Source organism: Rana temporaria, chromosome 4 (genome assembly GCF_905171775.1).
Source record: "Rana temporaria chromosome 4, aRanTem1.1, whole genome shotgun sequence".
NCBI classification, from domain to species: Eukaryota; Metazoa; Chordata; class Amphibia; order Anura; family Ranidae; genus Rana; species Rana temporaria.
Genome location: NC_053492.1, coordinates 223,268,170 through 223,295,326, shown reverse-complemented (window position 1 = coordinate 223,295,326; position 27,157 = coordinate 223,268,170). Strand labels below are relative to the sequence as shown.

At 43.0% G+C, this 27,157-nt stretch overlaps 1 protein-coding gene across 1 annotated transcript in view; it reads left to right on the top strand.

Moving 5' to 3' along the window:
* The window catches only part of LMBRD1 (LMBR1 domain containing 1), a 275,940-nt gene extending 257,184 nt beyond the window's left edge, over nucleotides 1-18,756 (top strand). The window contains exons 15-16 of the mRNA XM_040349910.1: nucleotides 4,603-4,694; nucleotides 17,417-18,756. Of these exons, the coding sequence (XP_040205844.1) occupies nucleotides 4,603-4,694; nucleotides 17,417-17,524 (200 nt within the window). The 3' untranslated portion in view covers nucleotides 17,525-18,756. The remainder of the gene's footprint in view (nucleotides 1-4,602; nucleotides 4,695-17,416) is intronic.
* Nucleotides 18,757-27,157: the final 8,401 nt, after the last annotated feature.

Sequence of the window (27,157 nt, the reverse complement as noted above, 5' to 3'; positions counted from 1 at the left end):
TTGTAAACACACTTGAGGTCACACACAACCCCATCAGCGCCCCCTGTGGTTAACTCCCAAACTGCAATTGTCATTTTCACAATAAACAATGCATTTTTTGCTGTGAAAATGACTATGGTCCCAAAAATGTGTCCGAAGTGTCCGCCATAATGTCGCAGTCACAAAAAAAATCTCTGATCGCCACCATTAGTAGTAAAAAAAAAAAATAATTAATAAAAATGCAATACAACGATCCCCTATTTTGTAAACGTTATAAATTTTGCGCAAACCAACCGATAAACGCTTATTACGATTTTTTATTTTTTTACCAAAAATAGGTAGAAGAATACATATCGGCCTAAACTGAGGAAAACTTTTTTTTTTATAGATTTTTGGGGGATATTTATTATAGCAAAAATTTAAAAATATTGCATTTTTTTCAAAATTTTCGCTCTATTTTTGTTTATAGCGCAAAAAATAAAAACCGCAGAGGTGATCAAATACCACCAAAAGAAAGCTCTATTTGTGGGAAAAAAAGGACGCCAATTTTGTTTGGGAGCCACGTCGCACGACCGCGCAATTGTCAGTTAAAGCGATGCAGTGCCGAATCGCAAAAAGGGGCAAGGTCCTTTAGCTGCATTTTGGTCCGGGTCTTAAGTGGTTAACAAACTCTAAAAGCTGTGAGGGAACAATGAAAAAATCTTTAGATTTTTTTTGAGACGTAGCTATTTACATTTTTGCATACTTTGTTTTCACCATTTATCAAAAAGGTGCATCTTAAAAATTACAAATATTTGTTCTTTATTAACTCATACAGGTTAAGCTTTTATATTTAGTAGGAATTTTGCAGGAACTTGGTAAACTTTGCTTGTGCCAATATTGTGGGGCCTTTAAAATCGGTAGCACCTTTTTATTAATCTACCGGTCCTATGCTAATAGAAAATATTGGGTTTGGGGGTCTTTAACAAACTCTGAAAAGCTATAAGGGAACAAAGAAAACCTTTTTTTTTAGAGAGAGAAATGTGGTTATTTAGATTTTTAGGTACGTTCTGGTTACACAAAATGGTGGAATTTAAAAATTACAAATATTTTATTAACCGCTTCAGCCCCGTAGGATTTGGCTGCCAAATGACCAGAGCACTTTTGGGATTTGGCACTGTTTCGCTTTAACTGACAATTGCGTGGTCGTGCGACGTGGCTCCCAAACAAAATTGACGTCCTTTTTTTCCCACAAATACAGCTTTCTTTTGGTAGTATTTGAGCACCTCTGTGGTTTTTATTTTTTGTGCTATAAACAAAAATAGAGCCACAATTTTGAAAAAAAAAAACAATATTTTTAACTTTTTGCTAGAATATCCCCAAAAAATACGTATTCTTCTACATATTTTTGGTAAAAAAATCACTATAAGCATTTATTGATTGGTTTTTGCAAAAGTTATAGCGTCTACAAAGTAGGGGATAGTTTTATGGCATTTTTATAAAAAAAATAAACTAGTAATGGCGGCGATCAATGATTTGCATCGTGAATGCGACATTATGGTGGACACTTTTGATGCTATTTTGGGACTATTGTCATTTATACAGCGATCAGTGCTATAAAAATGCACTGATTACTGTGTAAATGCCACTGGCAGAAAAGGGGTTAACCACTAGGGGGCAAGGAAGGGGTTAAGTGTGTCCTAGGGAGTGATTCTAACTGTGTGTCGGCTGGGCTACCAGTGACACGACACTAATAACTGTTCTCGATGACAGGGAGTGGTAGATCAGTGTCCTGTCACAAGGCAGAACAGGGCGATCCCCCCGATGGGACACCAGCGGACATCGAGTCTGCAGGTCCCGCGTGCACGGTCACGGAGCTTGTGGCAGGGGCACATGCCTGCACGGCGCCTAATTCAAAGCAACGTGTATATATATATATATATATATATATATATATGTTGCTTTGCGCAGCCGTGCCATTTTGCCAATGTAAATGTTCGTGACATGGTCGGCAAGCGGTTAATTAACTCAATGCAGGTTAAGCTTTTATATTTAGTAGGAATTGTGTAAAGTATACCGTGTTTTTGTCTGATAATGATTTTAGTGTATTTTTAACGAAAATATTGTTTTGATAAACATTTGCACAAATATCATTGTGCCCTAAAAATCAGTAGCACCTTATTTTATATTCTACTGGTCAAGTGTAAAAATGGAGCACCGGGCCTGGCAGCGAAAGGGTTAAAGCATCACTTATGAAAAAGATTAGGTACTGTAGTTTTTCGCCATTTCATATCTGTGCCCAATTGCGAGTCTTGAAATGTTTAGTATCTATTTACTCAATGCAGCCCGATCTTTTCTGTTTAAACAAAAATGGGTATTAGATTGTGTTTTGTAATCACTAAAATCCATAATTGCAATTGCCACCATTTTATTCTACAGGGCTTCTAATTTCAGAAAATATTAGAAAACTGCCCTGGAAGTGAAGTCAGTTCAGATGAGATTAAAAGTCAGCAGCTACAAAAACTGTAGCTGCTTTTGATAAACTTTTAATGGACACTCGCCTGTTCCCAGGTATCCAGTGCTGTCCTCAAACAAACCAGATCTTCACCAGTCTTCTGGTCCTTGGCATGTTGACTGTGAGAAGCCAGGCGTGACTCCTTGTGGCTTCACAGCTGACTGCCCACTAGGTACCAGCTTAACAGAAAGGTAACAAATATTTTAAAGAGGTCAGCTAACAGTTGGTTAGTAAACTGGGACAACATGAATAGTGCCGTGAATACATGGACCTAGGGACTTCACAGAGGGGCATCGAAAGTAAGGTTAAATGCACCCCTAATATTATTGTAATTACTGCACAATCAGGGCTAAAAAATGATGTCCTCCCATTAATGAATATGTACTGGGGCACTTAATATGTGCGTATGCACCAAGTTTTTTTATCTTCGTGCACCTAGAGTGCCCCTCAAATACCTGTTAAGGCTGCCAGTAAAGTCTACATAATTTGGCTTCCTGTGATGATATGGCAACAATGCTGCACTGCTACTACAGTGGGATGAAAAAATATTGCAGGGGGTGTGACCATCGTCCTTGTCATTGCTGATTGACAATCCTGTAGCGTCTCAATTATCACCATGGTCACCATCATACCTGGTTCCGTCCACTGCTTTCTGGATTGACAGCACTGCTTCTGCTACTGAAACCGTCTTACTGTGAACTGCAATGTCTGGTTGGAGGAGCTTGTGAGACATTGTGATGGGTGGGCCCGTGGAACGCAGAATCCCTTGGAGAAGTTGGGAAAACCTTGTTTCAGCTCCCCATGTACCTCCTATGTCTAAGTCACCTTGTGTCTATTAGGGACACAGGGTGAACAAGAAAAATGGACAGCTGTTTAATGGACAATGAGAAGGTGGTTACTTTAATGTAACAGTAATATTTATCCTCAATTTCTCCCAGGATAAATATAAAGACTATTCCTGGTTTCTTTGATTCTACTCCTACTATAGTCTGTTGCCTAATAGGCTGAGGAGGGGGGAGATTACTGTTTGTATTGTTAAATGGGTTGTAAAGGTACATGTTTTTTCACCTTAATGCATCCCCCCCCCCCCAAGCCCCTATTTTACTTACCTCACCCCTCGAAAGTCCCGCGCTCGTCCCCATCATCCTTTTCGGTTCCCATCCTGGCTGTTGATTGGCTAGGTTGGACAGATTGATAGCAACGCAGCCATTGGCTGGCGCTGCTGTCAATCACATCCAATGACGCGGCCCTCCAGGGGCGGGGCCGAGTGATACAGTCGGCGGTTATGCCCGCCGCTGTATCACGGGAGTGTGCCCGCAAGAGCTTTTCAAGGTGGAAAGCTCTTGCAGAGGGGGAGCCATGGAAGCCACAGAGGGACCACAGAAGACGTGGATCGGGGCCACTGTGTGCAAAACGAGCCACACAGTGGAGGTAAGTATAACATGTTTGTTATTTTTATGTTATTTTTTTATTTAACTTTAGTGTCGCTTTAATTGTAATTGGCTTCTGCTATTGTAAGAAGGTTTCCTGTGTTTATATTTATGATAATGTTGATTGTGTCTTCTCAGCTAAAAGATGGCAAGTCTGTCCTGAAAGGTCACCTAGGCTGTCTAAACGATTAGTTAATTAGCTCATGTTAATTAGGTTGCTGGTTTGTATTGTCATTCTGGTGTATATATTTGTGTAAGACTTCAAAATAAACAGTCCATGTTCAAGCTGTGTAACTGAGCTAGTCTCATCTGGTTCTTGGTTACAATATTCCACTGTAAAATCTGATATCTGAAGTTCCAGATTGGAGGAAGCCGTGTACTGATGGAAGCACTTAAGCAGAGTGCGACGGGGATATACATTACAGACACAAATGAAACAATATTTGACTTGGTCAAGAATGGTAAAATAGTTTTTGTTTGAGGCTTTTGCATCATATAGTGAAATGGATTTTGAATTGGCTTATTATGTTTGTGATTCTTCTTCTCACAAGATAATTCTCATTATAAAAAATCTTCAAGTGCATTTATGTTGTAATCTGTACAACAAACATAACTTTTATGCGGGTATACAGTAGAATCCTCCAGACGGGTTTAGAAATGCTTAAATTACTGACGCTTTTTTAATATTTCTTCTTACAGATCAATGTACAATAACTCGAACGTACCTGTTTCTGCACAAGTTTTGGTTCTTCAGTACTGTCTATTACTTTGGAAACTGGATATTCATTGGGGTAAATATAATCTTAAGCATTTATAAAATCTGATGTGTTCTCTCTGTATTTACAGTATACATATACAGTATACAGATTCCCTCAATGGGGTCAGGTGCACATAGGAATAGAAAAGGCAAAATCTAATGCTCTCTGAATTACAAAATTGTAATTGACATGACTTCTTCAGTAATTCGGCGTGACCTCTTACTGAAGAAGTCACGCCAATTTGACGTAGTGCGTATAGGGCGAAAGAAGTCGCAGTGGCTACGTCATCCCGCAAGCATCTTGTAGTTTCTATGCATCCTGAGCCCGCACTGCTTAAGTGTTAGGTTTGTGAGTAATGTTTTTAAGATTTAATGAGCAAATAAACCGTTTTAAAATTCAGAGAGCACTAGATTTTGCCTTTTCTATTCCTATGTGCACCAGACCCCATTGAGGGAATCTGTACTGGCTAGTAGCCATCTAATCAGGCGGAGGCAGCATGGACGGAATAGGAGCTCCATGACCAGCTGAGTGGTTTATATCCCTGAGAGGGAACCTGCTTGTTCTACCTTCTGGTGAAACGGGTCAGAACGTGAGGTGAGCAGCTAGGATATAGAGGTGGAGGAAAGCACTTGTATTGTCAACATTCAGGCACTAGTGGTGTGTTATGCCTTTTTATGCAGAACACTCTGAGGACTATATTTGTGCATTTGGACTCTTAATTTCTTTTGAATGTGTGGACTTTATTGCATTGTTTATTGTTTACTATTCCCATTCAGGGAACACCCATTTTTGTATTATTGTTTTGGTTCGCCATTCCCAGTCAGGGAAAACGAATATTTGTGCACTCACTATCTTGCTACATTGCAAGTTAATCACTTATTCTCATTTAAGGGTTGTTGGGGAGTTTTTTTTACATTTAGGAAGCACAACACGGGTTTTGTTTTGTTTTTTCCAAATTGTCACTCTTTTGTTTATAGCGCAAAAAATAGGTGATCAAATACCACCAAAAGAAAGCTCTATTTGTGGGGGAAAAAGGACGCACATTTCTCCAGTTCCCCCATATCCTTTTATAGAAACTGGAGCCCAAAACGGAACTGCACATTCCAGATGAACCAGGGTACATGGTTTGCTAAAGCATGTATAGTCAAAGCATAAACTAGTCTAATGATTAAAGGTCAAGTTCACCAATATATAAAGCCCAGTCCCAGCTCCCTAGTCTTATAGACTACTGTATGCTGAATCGTCATAATGCAGATAGTTATGTGCCTTCTCCAGTGTTGGTGGTCTCCCATGCTGTGTATATTCCAGCTGATAATTTTTTTTTTACTGGGCTTCTGTGCCTGTGCCCCAATGTCTTCCTGCGCTGTTCCTACGTGCTTCCTGAAGGAAGGCGGTCCCAGATACACAAACAGGTAGCGGGGAGATTGTGGAATTCTCATCAAGCACAGTAGGCTTGCAGTGTGACAGATACAGGTGCCAGCATGACCGAGGCACAGTGGACGAGTAGTAAAAAGGCAGAAGGGATCCCTAATGTTAAGAAACCCCTTGCTTAGTGGCCCAGCTGGGAACTTTTAACCATCAAATCTACTTTATGTAGCCTGTCTGCCTCCTGCGGGCCTCTGCTCCTCCCTCTGCTGTGAGTCCATGTCGGGGTTCTCCTTGATTTTGACTCTTTTGCTGCTGCCCAAATTTCAAAAGCTTTTATTGCCTAATTTCTGAGATTTTTGGGTCTCAAAGTTGCTTCCTCCGAAGCAGTTTCTTATGCACACCACCATTCTAGACCTCTATAGAAGGATATTCTGACAAAAAAGAACTGACTTCTGGATTTGCTGGATCAGCTTTTCCATCTATCTACAACATAAATGTAGCAATAACCTAATGGCTTTGAGGGGCACCAGGAGCTCATCTGCGGCCACAGAGATATCTCTCATCCTCAATTGGGTGAAATTTCATGTACCGGCCCTTTTGGCAGTTCTTATCCCCGAGGTCCCTGCATACTGACGTTTCCCTCCAGATCTGTCAATGCTGGGGATGTCTGGATGTCAACCACTTTGCGTCAAGACTCAATCAGAAGTTGCCAAGTTTGCAACTAGGTCAAAGCACCCCTGGCCAGAAGCTTTGGATGCTCTGGTGGCTCTGTGGCACATGCTTTCCCTTTAAAACCGTTTCCCTGGTTGTTACCAGGAATCCAACGAAGGGGGTTTAAGCTATCCTGATGTCTCCAGACTGGCCATGCAGGTTTTGGTTTGTGGCTCTCGCCCAGTGGCACCTTCCACATTGTCTGGACCTTCTTTCTCTAGGTTCAATCTACCATCCTGCTTTTCAAACATAGGTGTTAAAGGAGTAAGGCCTTTCCCAGGCTATTATTTCCATGCTTTGAAGGTTCACCTACCCTTGCACCTGGAAGGCCTACTTTGGAGTCTCTGGATTTCATCCCCACATGTTCCCTGTTGATCCTGTGCTTTTCTTTATATAGGCGTGCCCTTAGCACTGTGAAGGGCCAAGTATCTGCCTTGGCTGTTCTCATTCAACAACCTTTGGAATACATTTTCCTCATTTGTACTTTCATTCGAGGGTTTACCTGGGTAGACGTCCGTTCCCCCCTAAACCCCTTTGCCCTCTTGAGGCTTCAATCTTGTCAGATTTGAAGAAGCCTCCTTTTGAAAACATCTAAGCTGGTATCCCCTTTCATCTTTGTCTCAGATGGTGGTCTTTCTAGTGTCCATTACATCCACATGTAAAGTGTCAGCGTTAGCAACCCTTTCTTGTGAACAGCCGATTTTGGTGTTACACAAGGATAAAGTGGTTCTTCACCCTCGTCTGTCCTTCTTACCGAAGGTGGTGTCGGTTTTCCACTTGAACAGACTTTATTCTACCATCTCTCTGCCCTCATCCTTCTCATCCCAGAGAGGTAACCTTCATTGTCTGAATGTAGTTAGGGCCATTAAGATTTACTTTTCTAATACGACTCTTTTATATGCAAATCTGACTCTTTAATAATTGTTTCAGAATGCCACTAGGAAAGGTCTAGCAGCTTCGCCTTCAACCATTTTATGGTAGATGTGTCAAACTGTTTAATAATCCATACAAGGGGAAGGAATACAGCAATCATTATGATTGATAATAGCCAAGAAAAATGATTTTTTTTGCCATAACTATAATTGTACAAAAAGTGACGTTAAACTTTAAAAAATAATAATAATAATGAACTGGAATTTATAGTAGGCAACTTCAGATTTCTTCCAGATTTTCCCAGCTGCCTAGTAATCTGGGTATGAGTGGACAAAGAACCCCTGTTTTATGCAAACATATTCTAGAAAAATGTAAAGTGTGCAGAGGGGTAAAATATTTTTTTTATACAAATATTGACTTCAGCTAGGAAGTTGGTGTTTTGACCCTCTCCCCCTGTGTTTTGCTTTTGTTTAATTAGCCTTTCAGTCATTTGTAAAACAAGTGGGGTGCAGTTGTAGCTGAGTTTGATTATCACATAATAAGGGGTTAGGGACTAACAAGGTATGCTGTATGTAGCCACATACAGGTGAAACTCGAAAAATTTGAATATTGTGCAAAAGTTCATTTATTTCACTATTGCAACTTAAAGGTGAAACTAATATATGAGATAGACTCATTACATGCAAAGCAAGATAGTTTAAGCTGTGATTTGTCATAATTGTGATGATTATGACTTACAGTTCATGAAAACTCCAAATCCACAATCTCAGAATATTAGAATATTGTGAAAAGGTGCAATATTCTAGGTTCAAAGTGTCCCAATCTAATCGGCTAATTAAGCCATAACCCCTGCAAAGGGTTCCTGAGCCTTTAATAGGTCTCTCAGTCTGGTTCAGTAGGAATTGCAATCATGGGAGATACTGCTGACCTGACAGTTGTGCAGAAAACCATCATAGACACCCTCTACAACATTGGTTCTCAACCTTCTAGTGCCTTAACCCCAAGTTGTGGGGACCCCAGCAGTAAAATTATTTTTGTAGTGTGGGTTGTAATTTGCACCCCTAACCCACTGACATTTAGCGCTCCCTGAGTCCCTTCCACTCATACAGTATTAAAACCCCTTATGGTACAGTTTAGGATGTACCACTCTTTCTCTTTGTTCTCCTTTCTTTCCCTTTTTATCTCTATCCTTATTTCTTGTTTTTTTCCCCATCCATCTCTCTAGCCATCTCTTGTTCTTTCTCCTATTCTTTCTCTCCCTTTTTCTTTGTTCCCCCTTTTTTCCTCTCCCATGTGGTCTTTTTTTAACAGAAGGATGTATTCTCTATTTTTACTCATTCTCTTACTCCTTGGTGGGGGTGGGGGTGGAATCAGTGGCAGTGCTGGTGGGTGACTGGGATGAGTGATGTGCTGGGGGGGAGTTCTGATTAGCCAAATTAGGTACTCTTGATCAAGGTCATCTGCTGATCTGAGAACTGTAGTAGGGACTTTTAATAGCAACTATAATCGCAGGTAATGTTACTCACTGTGTCTCTGGCTTTACTGTGTCTCTGACTTTGTGGTGTCCCGCAGCAGTGACACCTATGCTGAAATCAGGAGATGGGGTCTCCTCCAGCCCCTCCCACTTCACATTTCTCACCAGCCAGCTGACATCTAGTCTCTGCCCCCCAGCCATGTCGTGATCTGAATGGGCGGCTGTGTCCAGGAATAGCCCAGCTGGGCAACCACAGGCTCCAGGGACAGCCCTGCTGGGCAGCCATGAAAGGGCTGGGAGAGCGGTGCGGGATTCAGGAACAGCCCAGGATTCGGCGACCCCTGGCAAATTGTCATTTGATCCCCAAGGGGGTCCCAACCCCAGGTTGAGAACCACTGCTCTACAAGGAGGGAAAGCCTCAAAAAGTAATTGCAAAAGAAGTTGGATGTTCCCAAAGTGCTGTATAAAAGCACATTAATAGAAAGTTATGTGGATGGGAAAGTGTGGAAGAAAAAGGTGCACAAGCAGCAGGGATGACCGCAGCCTGGAGAGGATTGTCAGGAAAATGCCATTCAGAAGTGTTGGGGACTTTCACAAGGAGTGGACTGAGGCTGCAGTCAGTGCATCACCACACACAGACGGATCCAGGACATGGGCTTCAAATGTCGTATTCCTCTTGTCAAGCCACTCCTGAACAACAAACAACGTCAGAAGCATGTTACCTGGGCTAAAGAAAAACAGACCTGGTATGTTGCTCAGTGGTCCAAAGTCCTCTTTTCTGAGCAAATTTTGCATCTCATTTGGAAACCAAGGACCCGGGGTATGGAGAAAGAATAGAGAGGCACACACTGCAAGATGCTTGAAGTCCAGTGTGAAGTTTCCACAGTCTGTGTTGATTTGGGGAGCCATGTCATCTGCTGGTGACGGTCCACTATGCTTCATTAAGTCTAGGGTCAACGCAGCCGTCTACCAGGAGATTTTGGAGCACTTCATGCTTTCTTCCGCAGACAAGCTCTATGGGGATGCTGACTTCATTTTCCAGCAGGACTTGGCAAATGCCCACACTGCCAAAAGCACCAAATCCCGGTTCAATGACCGTGGGATTACTGTGCTTGATTGGCCAGCAAACTCACCTGACCTGAACCCCATAGAGAATCTCTGGTGCATTGCCAAGAGAAAGATGAGCGACATAAGATTGAACAATGCAGAAGAGCTGAAGGCCACTATTGAAGCATCCTGGTCTTCCATAACACTTCAGCAGTGCCGCAGGCTTATAGCTTCCATGTCACGCCGCATTGAGGCAGTAATTGCTGCAAAAGGGGCCCAAACCAAGTACTGAGTACATGCATGCTTATACATTTCAGAGGTCCGATATTGTTCTATGTACAATTCTTGTTTTTTTGATTGCATGTAATCACATTTTCTGAAATTGTGGATTTGGGTATTTCATGAGCTGTAAGCCATAATCATCAAAATTATGACAAATCATGGCTTGAACAATCTTGCTTTACATGTAATGAGTCTATCTCATATATTAGTTTGACCTTTTAAGTCATGTTAGTGAAATAAATGAACTTGTGCACAATATTCAAATTTCTTTATCGTACATCACGGGACACAGAGCAGCATATTCATTACTATGTGGGTTATATGGAGTACCTTCAGGTGTTGACACTGGCAATCTCAAACAGGAAATGCCCCTCCCTATATAACCCCCTCCCATAGGAGGAGTACCAGTTTTTACGCCAGTGTCTTAGGTGTTAGTCATGGTTTAGCTTGCCTCCGCATCCTTGGGATTAGGTGAGCTACCGGTTCTGTCCAAAAAAGCCTGAGCGCTAAAGTGGTCAGTAACCGGACCCCAAACCCTTGGGGTATAGCCCATAATGCTTTCTTTTTAAGAGAGCTGGACCCTGGGCCCAGAACTTAGAAAACCTTTGGGCGCCTAATGTTTTCTGTTTGCCAGGGTGCTATATGGGTCCAGGACAGTGGATCCTTCATGGAAGAAGAAGGTTCCCAGGGCCTGAAGGTCTAGACATCCCCACGGAGATGGGGGAAGATTGGGCCTCTTGCTTGGCAAAGTCCTGCGGCATGGAGCAGGTAAGTAAGGGGAAAAACTTGCGGAACTTGGCTCTTAGCAAGTTTTTTTCTGGGAGGTCACAGGGGACATGCCTAAGGTTATGCATTGCATCTGGCAAACCAGTCACATATCATGAAGATAGGATGGCTCTATATGTTATCATTCCCCATAAAAAGTGACCTCCCTGGTAGTGTTGGAAAAGCTGTGAGTGGGGCCTTTTGTGTACAAATGTATGTGTGTGTCAGAGAGCTATGCTTACCTGCAAGCCTCCAGGCGATGCTCTATCCAGTCCTCTTCCTCATGCCTGCAAGGCAGGCAAAAAACGCTGACCTCCTCGTGTGTTCCAGGCCTGCGGCTGCAGGAACAGAGAGGCCCTTCCTCCCAACCCCCCCCCCCCGTCGGCGGGCGCGCGCGCGGTGCGCGTGCACGTGTTATAGGCGCATTTGGCGCCGTTTTAGCTGGGGGGGAAGGGCGGGTCAGTGGTTTAAGGAAGGGGCGGCCCTTCCTTAGTGCCACAGCTCATTCAATACTTTGGCTTGAGGGAGGAAGGACTGGAGTGAAGCACGGGGCGCTGAGGACACACAGTGGCCAGAAAGAATACTACAGTCTTCAGAAGATTGTGGTTTAGCCTAGGAATAGGCTGTTTTTTCTTTTCCATCTCATAGTCTTTTCTTTGGCAATACTACTCAGGGGGATAGAATGTTTTTTCTTGCCTAGATTGAAAAAAAAAAAAAAAAAAAGAAAAAGTTTTTTTCTTTTGAAAAAAAAAAAAAAAAAAAGTGTCATCTGGGGTAGAAGAAACATTTTTTATTCCCCAAACAGGTGTTTGGGCATTTAACTATTTATAAGTCCCAGGTACCAATAAGTAGCAGGTGTGCCTCGGTATTGTACCATGGCATCAAAGAACAAGCCAGAGGGTACAAAAGGTGGGGATTCCCCCACAGAGTCTGAGGTCTCGGACAGAGCTATGCCGCTGCTTTCCCCACAGGGAGCCTTTGGGCCATCGGGATCTGGGGCTGGAGCTGACGCGAGTCAACCCAACCCTAAGATGGTCACGGAGGAGGTGTTGCTCACCTCTTTAAATGAGATGCGGAGAAGCATGGGAGAAATGATAGCCGCAGCTATGCGGGGTAGTAAGCGGAATAGATCTCCGTCACCCGTGCGCGGACCCTCAGAAGAGGAGGTCCTTTCCTCTGGGGAATTGGACGACCTCTTGGACAAAGACCAAGTAGGTTCAGGGATCGAAGATCCGGATACAGAGGAGTCTGGGGCAGTCTCCCTGAGGGAGAGCTGGTGGATTCAAGGCTTGACGGACTTGGTCCATAAGGCATTCAACCTGCCTGTACCAGATCTCCAGGTATCGACGATTTCAGCTTTGGGCTCACTGAGGGCGCCTCAAAGCAGTGCTGTGTTTCCGATCCATCCTCTATTGGAGGGAGTCTTGTTCCAAGAGTGGAACAAACCAGACAAGGTGTTCTTACCACCTAAGAAATTTTCTGTCTTATATCCTATGGAAGAAAAGTTTTCCAAGAGATGGGCTTCTCCTGCAGTAGACGCAGCCATCTCATGTGTTAACAAATCGTTAACATGCCCTGTAGAGAACGTACAGGTTTTCAAAGATCCAGTTGATAAGCGCTTGGAAGCACTACTTAAGAACTCCTTCACTTCTGCAGGGGCAGTAGTACAGCCAGCCGTGGCTGCGATTGGAGTCGCTCAAGCCTTATCAGATCAATTTAAGCAAATGCTTGAACTTATTCCTGCCGAGCAGGCAGAAGAATTTTCGGATGTCCCTAAGGCCATATGTTTTACGGTAGACGCAATCAAGGATTCCATCCAGCAAGCGTCACGTTTATCGTTATCCCTTATCCATATGAGAAGACTCTTATGGTTGAAAAGCTGGGAGGCTGAGCCCCCATGCAAGAAGCTCCTGGTAGGGTTCCCCTTCCATGGAGGACGGCTCTTCGGAGAGGACCTAGATAAATACATTCAGACCATTTCAAGCGGCAAGAGTACACTCTTGCCAACTAAGAAGAAGGTTCAGGGGCCTGCGTTTAAACGACAGTCCTCCCCTGGGCAGGGGCCCTCTAATGCCAAGCAGTATCGACGGCCTCCTGCAAGAGCAAACTTCGGCTTCAACAGCAGATCAGAAGGACAGGCTGTTAGAGGCAAGAGGCAGTGGTTTCGCAAGCCAGCAAAACCAGCCCCCAAGTCTACCTCATGAAGGGGCGCCCCCACCCACGAAGGTGGGGGGAGGGCTGCGACTCTTTTCGGAGATTTGGGAAGCCAGCATTCCCGACGAGTGGGTACGGTCTTCCGTGGCCACAGGCTACAAGCTAGAGTTCCTAAGGTTTCCTCCTCCTCATTTCCAGGAGTCGAGGATTCCAAACGATCTGGAGAAAGGAGCCGCATTAAGATCGGCTCTAGATCATCTACTTTCCCAGGGAGTAATAGTAGAGGTACCAGTCCTGGAACAGGGGCTGGGTTTCTACTCCAACCTAATGGAGGCTACGGCCCCCCGGGTGTTCACGAAGGTTCTAGCTCCAATCCTAGCCAAGCTAAGGATCCAAGGGGTCACGATCCTAGCATACCTGGACGACCTCCTAGTCATAGACCACTCGTCTCCCGGCTTGGAGCGAGCAGTGGCCCTCACGGTCCAATACCTCGAGAGGTTCGGCTGGGTCCTAAATCGAGAAAAGTCAGCATTCCAGCCCACAAGGCAGTTGGAATATCTCGGCATGAGATTAGACACAGAACAACAAAGGGTGTTCCTACCTCTGAGGAAGGTCAAAGCCATCAAGGAATTAATCCTACTGGTTCTAAACAAGAAAGAACCGACTATTCGCCTATGTATGAGACTACTAGGCAAGATGGGGGCTACATTCGAGGCGGTGCCATACGCCCAGAGCCACACTCGCATCCTGCAGGCAGCCATCCTGTCAGCATGGAGCAGAAGGCCACAGGCCTTGGATATCCCGTTGCCACTCTCATCAAGAGTCCGGCAAAGTCTGTGTTGGTGGTTAGACCCTCAGAATCTACTGAAGGGAAAGTCTTTCAACCCAGTGGCTTGGAAGATAGTGACCACAGACGCCAGCCTGACGGGCTGGGGAGCGATTGTGGATGGTTCCACTCGCCAAGGTATTTGGGCAAGGCCAGAGAAGCTTTTACCCATCAACATCTTGGAGCTCAGAGCGGTTCGACTAGCCCTCAGGGCTTGGACATCGAAATTGCAGGGGTTCCCGGTGAGAGTTCAATCAGACAATGCCACGGCAGTGGCATACATAGATCACCAAGGGGGAACCAGGAGTCAGGCCGCTCAGAGAGAAGTGAGCTTGATTCTCCTAGGGGCAGAGGCTTATGTGCCCTGCATATCGGCAATATTCATTCCCGGAGTGGACAACTTTCAGGCGGACTTCTTAAGCCGCCAGACTCTATTGCCGGGGGAATGGTCTCTGCATCCACAAACCTTTCAAGCACTCTGCCAAAAATGGGGAGTGCCGGACGTGGACATCATGGCATCGAGACTCAACAAGAAGCTAGACAGGTTCATGTCCCGCTCAAGGGATCCGATGGCCTGCGGAACCGATGCTCTGGTTTGCCCTTGGCATCAGTTCAAACTTCTTTATGCGTTTCCCCCGCTCCAGTTACTACCCCGCCTGCTGCGCAGGATCCGGGTGGAGCACATACCAGTCATCCTGGTAGCTCCAGCATGGCCCAGAAGGGCATGGTACTCACTAATCTTAAGGATGGTAGTGGGAGACCCTTGGACTCTTCCTCTACGGCCAGACCTGCTATCGCAAGGTCCGATCCTCCACCCTGCCTTACGGCATCTAAATTTGACGGCCTGGAAGCTGAATCCCTGATTCTCAGGGGTAGAGGTCTGTCTCAGAAAGTAATCTCTACCCTAATCAGAGCCAGGAAACCGGTCTCTAGGGTGATTTATTACAGGGTCTGGAAGGCCTATGTAGGCTGGTGTGAGTCCAAGCAATGGCTTTCTCGCAAATTCACCATTGATAGAGTTTTAAGTTTTCTCCAGCTAGGAGTGGATAAAGGATTGGCATTAAGCACAATCAAAGGACAGATTTCTGCTCTGTCAGTGTGGTTTCAGCGGCCGCTGGCCACCCACTTGCTGGTTAAGACCTTCCTTCAAGGGGTCTTACGTATTAAACCTCCAGTTAAATCCCCGCTTTGCCCGTGGGATTTAAACCTTGTTCTGTCAAGTTTACAGAAACAACCGTTTGAGCCGTTGGCTGAAATTCCTTTGGTTTTACTGACAAGGAAGTTAGTATTTTTGGTCGCCATAGTTTCCGCAAGAAGAGTATCGGAACTGGCGGCCTTATCCTATAAGGAACCATATCTTATTTTTCACAAGGACAGGGTCGTTCTCCGCCCTCATCCTTCCTTCCTACCGAAGGTTATATCCAGTTTTCATTTGAACCAGGATTTGGTATTACCATCCTTCTTCCCTAAACCTACTTCCAGAAAGGAAGGGTTGCTGCATACCTTGGATATCGTCAGGGCCATGAAGGCCTATCTTAAAGCTACAAAGAAGATCCGGAAAACAGATGTGCTGTTCATATTACCGGATGGGCCCAAGAAGGGGCAGGCAGCTGCAAAGTCCACCATTTCTAGGTGGATTAAGCAATTAATCACTCAGGCCTACGGCTTGAAAGGGTTGCCTCCTCCAGTATCATTAAAGGCTCATTCTACTAGGGCCATGGGCGCCTCCTGGGCAGCACATCACCAGATCTCTATGGCTCAAGTTTGCAAGGCGGCAACCTGGTCTTCTGTCCACACGTTTACAAAATTCTACCAGTTGGACGTAAGAAGGAATACTGATACAGCCTTTGGGCAGGCAGTGCTGCAGGCTGCAGTTTGAGACCCTCGGATTCCGGGGGCTCCTCTTTTTTGAGTTAAATTTAAAATTTAAGATTATTTTTCTCAACTAAGTTGGATTTATTATGATTTGAGTATTTCTCTAAATTAAATCCTTTTGTCTTGGAGATGTTCTCCCTCCCCTCATTGTGAGCATTGCTTTGGGACATCCCACATAGTAATGAATATGCTGCTCTGTGTCCCGTGATGTACGATAAAGAAAAAGGGATTTTTAATACAGCTTACCTGTAAAATCCTTTTCTTGGAGTACATCACGGGACACAGAGCTCCCACCCCTCTTTTTGGGGACCATTTTGGGAGGCATACTGCTTGCTACAAAACTGAGGTACTCCTCCTATGGGAGGGGGTTATATAGGGAGGGGCATTTCCTGTTTGAGATTGCCAGTGTCAACACCTGAAGGTACTCCATATAACCCACATAGTAATGAATATGCTGCTCTGTGTCCCGTGATGTACTCCAAGAAAAGGATTTTACAGGTAAGCTGTATTAAAAATCCCTTTTTTTTGAGTTTCACCTGTTTATTGGCTTGCTGGAAAATCCACTTTTTAGGCTTAGAGGGCCAGATCCTCAAAAGAGATACGCAGGCGGATCTGCTGTTCCGCCTGCGTATCCCTGTTTCTATCTTTGGAACTGATCCACAGAATCAGTTTCCAAGAGATAGACAGAAGATCCGACATGTGTAAGGGACTTACACTGCCGGATCTTAGGATGCAGTACTGCATCCGCCGCTGGGGGCATTTCGAGTCGAAATGCCGCCTCGGGTATGCAAATTAGCACTTACGGAGATCCGCGAAGCTTTTCAGCTTCATTTTTTCTCCGTAAGTATTCGTTTGCAATCGTAAAATTAGGGCTGATTTTACAAAGTGTAAAGTTAGTACACCTTGTAAAAGCAGACCCTTCTTTCCAGCGACGCTGTCTTTTTTTTTTTTTTTTTTCCGCTGCAACTCGTTTTTTTTCCCGACGCAACTTTTTTGACCCGGCGCGATTCACGAAGCTCGGCGTAACGTAATTTCGCGCTATGCATGTCGGGAAAATGATGTCACGAGCATGCGCAGTACGTCCGGCGCGGGAGCGCGCCTAATTTAAATGGGACTCGCCCCATTTGAATTGGGAACGCCTTACGCCGGCCGGATTTAAGTTACACAGCCGAAAATTTCTAGGTAAGTGCTTTGTGGATCGGGCACTTGGGTAGAAATTTTCAGCCAGTGTAACTTAAATGGGAATATTTAAGTTACGGCGGCTGGCTGTGGATCTGGCCCAGAATTTCTACAGACTTGCCTCAAGGATTGCAGCTAGAAGAGAAACATGAAAATTACATTTTGAAGTTTTATTAAAAATACATGTTTCTTTGATTACAGGTTTTCATTATTGGACTGATTGTTTCATGTTGCAAAGGAAAGAAATCTGTTATTGAAGGAGAAGTGGAGGATGATGACTCAGACCTAAGTGATGATGATCTCCCATAGGCATAGATCTAAAATGTGCATTCATCTCTTAAAATAAGATTTTACAATGAGGTTAAATAGCAAAAGATGTAATATTCATTTATGGTTGTGTTCTGTTACCAAGATAAATTAATTGTCATGTAAATATACTTTAAGTGATTTGAAAAAAAAAATGATTATAATTATTATATGTAACAATAAAAATGTTGAAGATCTATACTATAGCGCACTGAATTTTTAAACTGACATTATTGGATTAGTGCACTTCAGTGTAAAACAATGACCACCCCCTCTACCACATCTAAACGAATAAAGCAAATAAAAATAGTCATTTACCACTGCCCCAGGTGGCATACGTCCTAAACCCAACTTGTAACATGCACTGATCTGAGGGTAGAGTGTGGTGATAATAAATGAAAGCAGGTCTGTTTACCTCAGTACATGCAAGTATCACACTGTGTGCATTCTCTGAGCATCTTCGTAATCTGTAACGGAAGAAATGAGCAATGAAGATTACAGTCTGATTAGTCAGGGAAGAGGTAAGCAGTATTTCTTTAAAATAGAGGTTTCGATTTTTTTTCTTTTACAAATGTGTTCTTGCTCCTGGCATGGGGTTGTCATTCTAAGATTTATACTTGCCTTATCCTTTAAACTATGTTATAAATAATACTGAAACTGTACATTATCTTTCTTATTGCAACTCTTGAAGGTTTGCTCCAAAAGCTTTTTGTGATATTTTTACTTTAAAGGGAGATTTAGTATACTTTCACAGACTTTCTTGTACTTCAAACACCTTTTCAGATGTTTGTTTTTCTTTTTCGAGTGACCTTTGCTATTTCTTACGTTGTTCATTTTATACTATCTGTGCATTGGGGCTCTTGCTATTGGGATATTGCTCCTTTGCTCATGTCATATCTAGCTCACTAACAATCCATAGATATCAGCTGTGAGAACTCTGTGTGAAAATAATCTTTAACGTCAAAAGAATTAAGTCCATGAAGTCTGCCTAAATACAGTAACATCACCCTTCATTTTCCAATTAGCTAGAAAATAAATACCAAAATGCGTGCCTAACAGCACAGCCAAAAAAAAAAAAAATGTGGCCAATTGGAAAAGGAGTGGCAAAGTAATAGTATCTCAAGCTAGAGAGTTGACATGAGTAAGAGCTTAAAAAAGGCCCTATGCACAGGTATTAATAGATGGGATAACACAAGGTACAGCTTAGGATTTCTTTACTTTATTTCTGCTGTTTTTTTTTTTTTTTTTTTTTTTTTTTTTTTTTTCTTTTTTTTTCTCTTTACTTCAGACTCCACCTCATAGAGTGTGCATTTACATGCTCATGTTCTGCGTACCAGCCCATTGCATCTCTATTTTGGTTTTGCATCATTAGTGTCTTTGTTTTTATATGCTAGTTATTTTTGTTTTGTTTTCCACTTTTGTGTTTTTTTTTTTTTTTTTTTTTTTTTTTTTTTTTTTTTGTTATATATATATTATATTATTTTCTTGAGTACATTTTTGACTTCTTTTGCTGACCATATACACAAGTTTTCCTTAATACTTCACTTCCCCTTACCCCCCCCTCCCCCCCCCCTCCCATCTCACCAAAACAATCTCCTTATACCTCTACTTCTCTCTGATTTTTCAAAAATAGCCTTAAGTGCCTTCTCTTAATTTTTCCGCGTAACTCCACGATTTCTTAAAAGTTCTCCAGTTTTCCCATTTCATATTTTGTAATATGTTATTACCCTCCATGTCCTCCTGCAGTTCCTCCATTTTATATGTTTCTTCCACCGCGTCGATCCATTGCCAGATCGATGGGCATTCCACCTCTTGCCAACCCCTTGGAATTAATCTTTTGGCAGCATTCAATAGGTGTGGTACTAGCGATTTTTTATAACTTTTAATGCCTTCTTCCCCCCCGTGGAACAGAACAACCCAAGGGTCCATCTTTATCTTTTTCTTTGTAATCTCTTCGACACAAGCCAATATTTTTTCCCAGTACCTCCTTATCTTAGGGCATCCCCACCACAGGTGTGCCATATTTCCTGGTAAACCGCATCCCCTCCAGCACTCTCCAGTCTGTCCCTCTTTAAACTTTTTTAATTTGTCTGGTGTCATATACCATCCGGCTATGCATTTAAAACACATCTCTGCTGTGCCGCTATCCACCGTGGAGGAGTGAGTCAGGGTCAGCATTTTCTCTATTGTGGTCCTATCCTGATGTGTCCCTAGTTCCCTTTCCCATTTTTCAATGAATGGGGGTATGTTCTGCTCTTCCATCTTCAGTAACATCTTATATAGTCCCGAGATAGATCCTCTGGCATTTTTTGTAGAGCATATTTTTTCCAATTCCAATAACTGATCTCCCGACCTCAATGGGTGTGGGAGATCTTGGATAAAATGGTTTAATTGCCGATATCTCCATTCATTAATTTCCAGGAGGGAGTTTTTTAATTTCAACTCCTGTAGTGTTAAAATGTGCCCTTCCTTCATTATATCCCTTAATTGTATAGTGTCCATTTTAATCCAATTTCCCCCCACTTGTGTTTTACCTGGTGCAAAATAATCATTATCTTTTAGTGATATAAGGGGTGAATTGTACTCTTTCACAATTTTTTTATAGACCGTGTCCCAAACTTTAAGTGCATTTTTAGTTATCTCGTGTGCGTTTTTATCTATTGTCCTAAATTGTGGAGGGTTCCAAATTATCTTATCTAGCCTTGCCTGTGACAATTCATTTTCTACACTAACCCACCTTTTTTCTTTGCTAGCCCTGGCCCACTCCACCACTCTTGTTAATATCACCGCCTCATAGTATCTCTTGACATCGGGGACCGCTAATCCACCCTTTTTTTTTGGCTGTTTTAGGGTCTGAAGTGCTATCCTGTGCTTCTTATTTCTCCAAATATAATTCATTATTAATTTTCTAAGGGCCGAGAACAATGTCCCGGGGAGGGCAATGGGGATCATCTGGAACTTATATAAAATTTTTGGCAGAATGACCATTTTGCAGTAATTAATTCGTCCTATCCATGATATTGCCCTATTTTCCACCCTTTTTATTTCTGTCTTAATTTCATTTAATAAAGGGATAAAATTTATCGTATACATCTCCCTAGTCGATTTTGCTAGCAGTATTCCTAGGTATTTGAGTTCTTTAACCCAAGCAAATTTGTACTTCATTTTCAGGAGTTGTTCTTCTATCTTGCTTATATTTATACTCATAATCTCCGTTTTTGTGATGTTTAATTTAAAGTTTGAGATTTCTCCGTATTCGCTACAAAGGTTTAGAAGGTTTGGGATTGATGTTTTGGGTTCCATTAAATAGAATAGGACGTCGTCTGCGAAGGCTGCAAGTTTATGTTCTTCCTCTCCTATTTTAACCCCTTTTATTTTTTGAGAATTTCTGATCCTAGCCAGCAGGGGTTCCAATGTGAGCACGAACAGTAATGGCGATAGAGGGCACCCTTGCCTTGTACCATTTCTCATTAAGAAGGTTTGAGAAAGACTTCCATTTATTTTTATTTTAGCCGTGGGGGACCTGTAGAGAGTGCCAATCCACTCCATCATCCTCTGTCCAAACCCCATTTCCTTCAGGGTGAGCAACATGAGTCCCCAGTCTACCCTGTCAAACGCTTTTTCTGCGTCTATCGACAGAAGTAGACCTGGGGACCCCACCGCCTTCATTTTCCGGAGGATTAACAGTGTTCTAACCCCATTGTCTCTCCCCTCTCTTCCCTGGACAAAACCTGTCTGATCCGGGTACACCAATCTCGCCATTTCCTGTTTAACTCTCCCGGCCAATACCTTTGCAAACAGTTTTAAATCTGTATTGAGCAGAGATATCGGCCGGTATCCTGAACAGTTTCCGATGTCCTTTCCTTCCTTAGGGATAACGGTGATAGTTGCCTCTGATGCCTCTTTACTTAGTTCGTACTCCTTTCCAAGCCCATTATAGTACTGGCATAGCCTTGGCAGAAGTATCTCCTTAAATTTTTTGTAATACATTACTGTAAAGCCGTCTGGCCCCGGACTTTTACCTGAGGCAGAGCTTGATAATGCTACTTTAATTTCGTTTTCCGTTATTTGCCTGTCCATCCCCTCTGCGTCTATTTGACTGACTTTTGATAACCTTGCTTCTTCTAAAAATGCTGAGATTTTTTTGTCTTTCTCCCCTTTTTGCCAGTTTTTTTGTTCTACTGAGTATAATTTTTCATAATATAATCTAAATGTTTCAGCAATATCTTTTGTTGTGTGCAAGACCTCTCCTTTTTCGTTTTTAATTTTGTCTATATAGTTCCTTGATTTCTTTTTTTGTACCATCCGAGCCAGATGTTTGCTTGTTTTATTTCCCCACCTATATCTCTCCCTTGCCACCAAGTTAAATTCCCTTCTTGTTTCCCGATCAATAAGTTCTTTAAGTTCGTTCCGCTTGTTAACTAGGTCCAGATAAATATCTCGTTGTTTACCATTTTTCTTATGTGTTAGTTCCAAATTGAAGATCTCTTCTACTAATTTTTCCTTCTTACTGTTCATTTCTTTTTTCCTCCTTGCCCCTTCGGAGATTAACACCCCTCTAATCACCGCCTTATGGGCATCCCATAATGTTGCTGCCGAAATGTCATCTGTCTTGTTTATCTTAAAATATTCCTCTAATTCTTTTTTGACCCTCATTAAACTTTTCTCTTCTATTAGTAGTTTCTCATTTAGTCTCCAATTTGGATAGGTCCTTTGATTGCCTATAATATTTATGGATATACTGATTGGAGCATGGTCGGAAATCGTCATGGTCTCTATTTTTGTCTCGACCACCGCATCTAGCATTCTATGCTCAATGAAAATGTGATCGATCCGGGAGTAACTCTCATGTACATGAGAATAAAATGTATAATCTCGTTTGCTTGGGTTAAAGATCCTCCATGTGTCTACTAATTGGCTTCTATGTAGACTACCTTTTACCTTTCTTAATTGCCTTTCTTGAGTCTCTAATGTTTGGTGTGTTTTATCGACCTTTGTGTCCATACAGAAATTTAAATCTCCTCCCAATATTATCTTTCCCCTCCTGAAATCTTTTAATTTCCCCAGGATTCCCTGGAGGAATTTCATCGGGGAGGTATTCGGTGCATATATGTTTACAAGAGTATATTCCTCCTCCTCTAATTTTCCCCTTAAAAAGAGGAATCTCCCTTCTGGGTCTGTCAATCGGTCTGTTAACACAAACCTAATCCCCTTAGCAATCCCAATTGCTACCCCTCTGGCCCTTTTAGAGATGGTGTCGCCATAGTACCATATGGGGAAGTCAGGGGAATATAGCTTTATGTTTGATCCTAATGTAAGATGGGTTTCTTGTAGAAGGACAACATCTGACCTATACCTCTTTAGTTCCTTTAGTACCTTATGTCTCTTCGATGGACTATTGAGGCCTTTTACGTTATAAGATAGGCATTTAATTACCGGCATCTTGGTTGTTGGTTACAGTTTCTTCCGATTGTTTTGGTGAGATAGGATATCTTCCCCCCTCCCTCCCCTCCCCCCCCCCCCCCCCCCCCCCCCCCCCCCCCCCCCCCCCCCCCCCCCCCCCCCCCCCCCCCCACTCCCCCCTCCCCCCTTTTGGCCACCAAGTGACCTCTGAACCAGCTAACATATCCTGGTCCAGATTTCTCCCGGTGGGGTCTGGGATTGCCTCCTACCGCTCATTTTTTTCGAACGATAGGGATAAAGGTCTTTCTCGCCCTCTAGGGAGAGCACGGACCATTCTCCCCTTTTTTCTCTTTTCTCCTTCCCTTCCTTTTTCCCCCCCTGTTCTTTCCCTTTCCATTTCAGCCCCTATCTGAGCTCTACGCCCAGCCAGGCAGGTCAGGGGTCTGAATTTCTAATTTATTGCAAAAATCTTTCAGATCTTCGGGAAATCTCAGAGTTGCGGACCTCCCATCTTTTGCTGCTATTAGACAGGCTGGGAATCCCCAGTTATACTTTATTCTCTGACTTACAAGCTGGTTTAAAAGTGGTTTTAGGAGCCGTCTCCTTGCCAGTGTATCAGGGGCAAGGTCCGCGTAAATCTGGAGCTCCATTCCTTTATACGCTAATGGAGGTACCCCCCTCAATTTCTTCCAGATTTTGTCTTTATCTTCATATAACTGGAACCTTACAATGATGTCTCTAGTGCGCTCTGTCTCTGCTCTTTTAGGGTTTCCTACTCTGTGCACTCTTTCTATCTCGATTGGCTCTTCTGGTGTTCGTTCCAATAGTGGGTTAAATATTTCTTGTATTATTATCTTAAGTTCCTCCCCTTTCTCTTCTGGTAGCGATCTTATTCTCAGATTCTGTCTCCGGTTTCTGTTTTCCTGATCCTCCAATCTGTACATAATCTGTCTCTGTTGTAATTGCATCTGCTCCATTTGCGCTTTTAAGGTGTTTGATTCTAATTCTTGCTTGTCTATCTTCTCCTCCACTGACTCCACTCTAGAGAGAAGAAATCCGAGATCCGTCCGTAGGGTCTGTATTTCCCCCTTGATCGCATTCTCTAGTCTCAGCAACATCTCTCCCATTTCTCCCCTTGATGGGATCTGTAAAGCTGGCCGCTGTTCATCCATCCTGCTATTTTCCACGTCACTTTCTATAGCCCCTTCTCTGGAGTCCATAGATATTTCTCTCGAGTCTCTGCCCTGGGGTTTGCTGTTTTCCACTTTTTTTTCTTTATCTTTATTTATTTTTTGTTGCTTTGTTGCTCCTTGTGTTCGTGGGCTGTCTTCTTTGATCATGTACGATCTAATGGAGCTTGTTGCTGCTTTATCACTTGGTGTCTTCGGGGGTCCCCCTTTTGTGGATCTGCTTGCCATCCTGTTCATTATTCGTCCTCCCCTTCTGATTCTCTTCCCCAGCTTGACCTCCTGTTTCCTCTCCCCTTATCTATTTCTATTCTGCCTTTTCTTCCCCTTCCCCTTTTTTTTTTTTTTTTTTAGTTGGTTTGGCCCCCTGTATTTTTGAATGCCCTTCCGGGGATAACTCTCGTGTCACCTCCCCCACAGCCTTGTCCAGGTATTTCGTCTTGCCAGAAGGGGGGGAGACGGAGGCCTCCGTTCTGTTCCTATATGCTTTCCTGAGGCTGGGGGTACCCCTCCCCCACTTATACTTCTCTCACTCCACCTGCCCCAGTTGCCCAATTGAGTTAACCCCACAATCCAAGGTGGAGATCGGGTAAGTAGTCGTGGGAGGGAGAGAGTACTGAGGGAAGCGGGGGTGAGCAGCAGACAGGTAGACAACCAGCTGAGGAATTAGCAGCAATTAACAGCATTGTCAAAAAAAAAAAAAAAGAAAAAAGCACAAAACCAAAAAAAAAAAAAAAAAAAAAAAAAAACAAAGGACGGGAGGGGACGGGAGAGAACCTGAGCCCCTCTCCCTCTATATCTCTGTATATATGTATATGCTTGTATATGTCTAGCTGTACTCTTTTATTTCCATGTCTAGAATGTCCTATTGATCTCAAGTGTATCAGGTGTATCACATTTGTATCACATATGTTTTCTGAGTACTTAATTCAGGATTTTAATAGGGCTTGAGGACCAATTTGCGTATTATTGCATTCAATGTCCTACCAGTCCCATAGGTTTTTGTTTTGGGTTTTCCAGGGGTGCAAAGTTAGTACTTAAAAGAGCAATTTACCAACAGACTTGTTTTCATTTATTCGGATCACAGTCATTTACCTTCTAGTATGATCATTTGTAGAATTAAGTTTAACCAGGTTTAGGGATATGCCAATACTTTTTCAGATCCTGCTTCTCCCTTTGTAGATGTCTCCTACCTTACCTCCATGCTTCCATCTTCTCTTTTCCTCTGTATAGAGTGTGGCTGTGCTCTGGGGGCTGGGAGCTGACCTTATTACCTGTGTCGTCCGTGTTACCAGAGTTGGAGCTGCTCCATGTGAACCCAGCAAGCTCAATCCATCCGCAGCGTATCCAGCCTCCTGTCTCGTGCCGTCCGTCCCATCCTGCTCCTCACCAGCTGTTCTGAAGTCTCCCTGGTGTGGCGGCGTGTGGCGGCGCAGCAGTACACAGCGTGTGTCTCTAGCCTGTGTCTCTAGGCTCTCGCTCCTTCTCCTACCGCTGCGGTGGAATGCTGTCTCTGAAGCGGTCCCCGGCGTGTGGTGTGCTGGGGTGTACACCGGCGTCTCATCCCTTCAGGCATTCATCCAGCGCTGTCCTTCCCAGCGGCCGAGCAATCCCATAGGTGTCCTCTCCCCCCACCTACGAACGCGCGCGCGTCCTCACGTGCACGTGCGCGCCATCCCCCTCCAGTGTGATAGTGATGTAATGATTTCTGCTGTTTTAAAAAGGAAAAAAACGTTTATTAATCTGACAAAGCTACACAACATTTTTTTATACAAACATAATTGCGAGCCAGTTGATGGTTAACTGACAGATTGAACTGTGTTTAGTCATATTTTAGCTATACTTAAAAGAGGAAGTAAACCATCTTTACTGCCGGCATGCGCACGGGAGACGGCAGTAATGACACGGAGACTGCAGCAACGGCACATAAGTGCCATTGCTTCAGTTTTCCCCATTGCACATGTGCCGATAACATTGGCACATGCAGGGGATATCTCTTAAGTCGGGCAGGTTTAGGAGCTATCCTTGTGGGTACAGGTAAGCCTTAATATAGGCTTGCCTGTAGCATAAGGTTCTAAAATAGGGTTTACAACCACTTTAAATATATGTGCACCATTTACTCCAGCATAGTGAGTTAGGCAGGTTATTACTATTGGTTACCAGTATTAATATGTCTTCCATTCCTTTGTGGTTCACAAAACAGGCGTACATATTACTAAGCTGGTCAGTAAACAGACATTAGCTTGTAAACTAATAGATCTGAAGAATGTCATATCAAAATGACTACTGTATCTCTACAGAAAAAAAGCTAATTGTTTTAAGACCCCTGCCCATCTTTATTAAGTCATCAAGTATTCAAAGTTGTTGCTTTAACTCTTCTTTCTTGCTTTGACCATTGTTAATATCAAAACTCTGGAAACTTTTGCAACCTAATTCTATACTTTCTAAATGCTCAGTCTCTGATAAAATCCAGCACTACCCAAGTATTACTAATATTGCATTTATTCTTTGCTATTGAGAATCAAGTGGATGACCAGATTACCCCATCTCCTATTGTGCCTCTAACTGCTTAGATTTTCAAGTTTGTACACATTTCAACATTGATTTCTTTAAAATAACCAGCATTTTAATTTGTAATGTAAGTTGAAACTTTCTAAATTTCTGTTATATTAAATGCTAATAAAATGCTACATTTTGAATAGAAAAGTTGTTTTCATTTAGCCTTTAACAAAAAAGACCATTCAGCCAACTCTTATCTTTTAGGTTATCGGTTCAAATAAGTATTTTGATTTCTTTTTTCAGTTCTATTATACAGTTAACCTAGAAAAGGTCGATAAGAAAAGTCAGATATAATTATTTTGTTTGTTGCTTAGGCTGTTGGCTAAAAAAAAAAAAATTGTCCGCATCCATGTTTAGGAACAATGAAAAACATTTTTAGGAGGGCATTTTCCCCACCTGAAACCTTGTTCATGCACGCCTTATCAAATATAGATCTGTCCTCCCCCCTAAATGCAAAATCTGCTCCAAAACTTTTCCAATGAGAAGA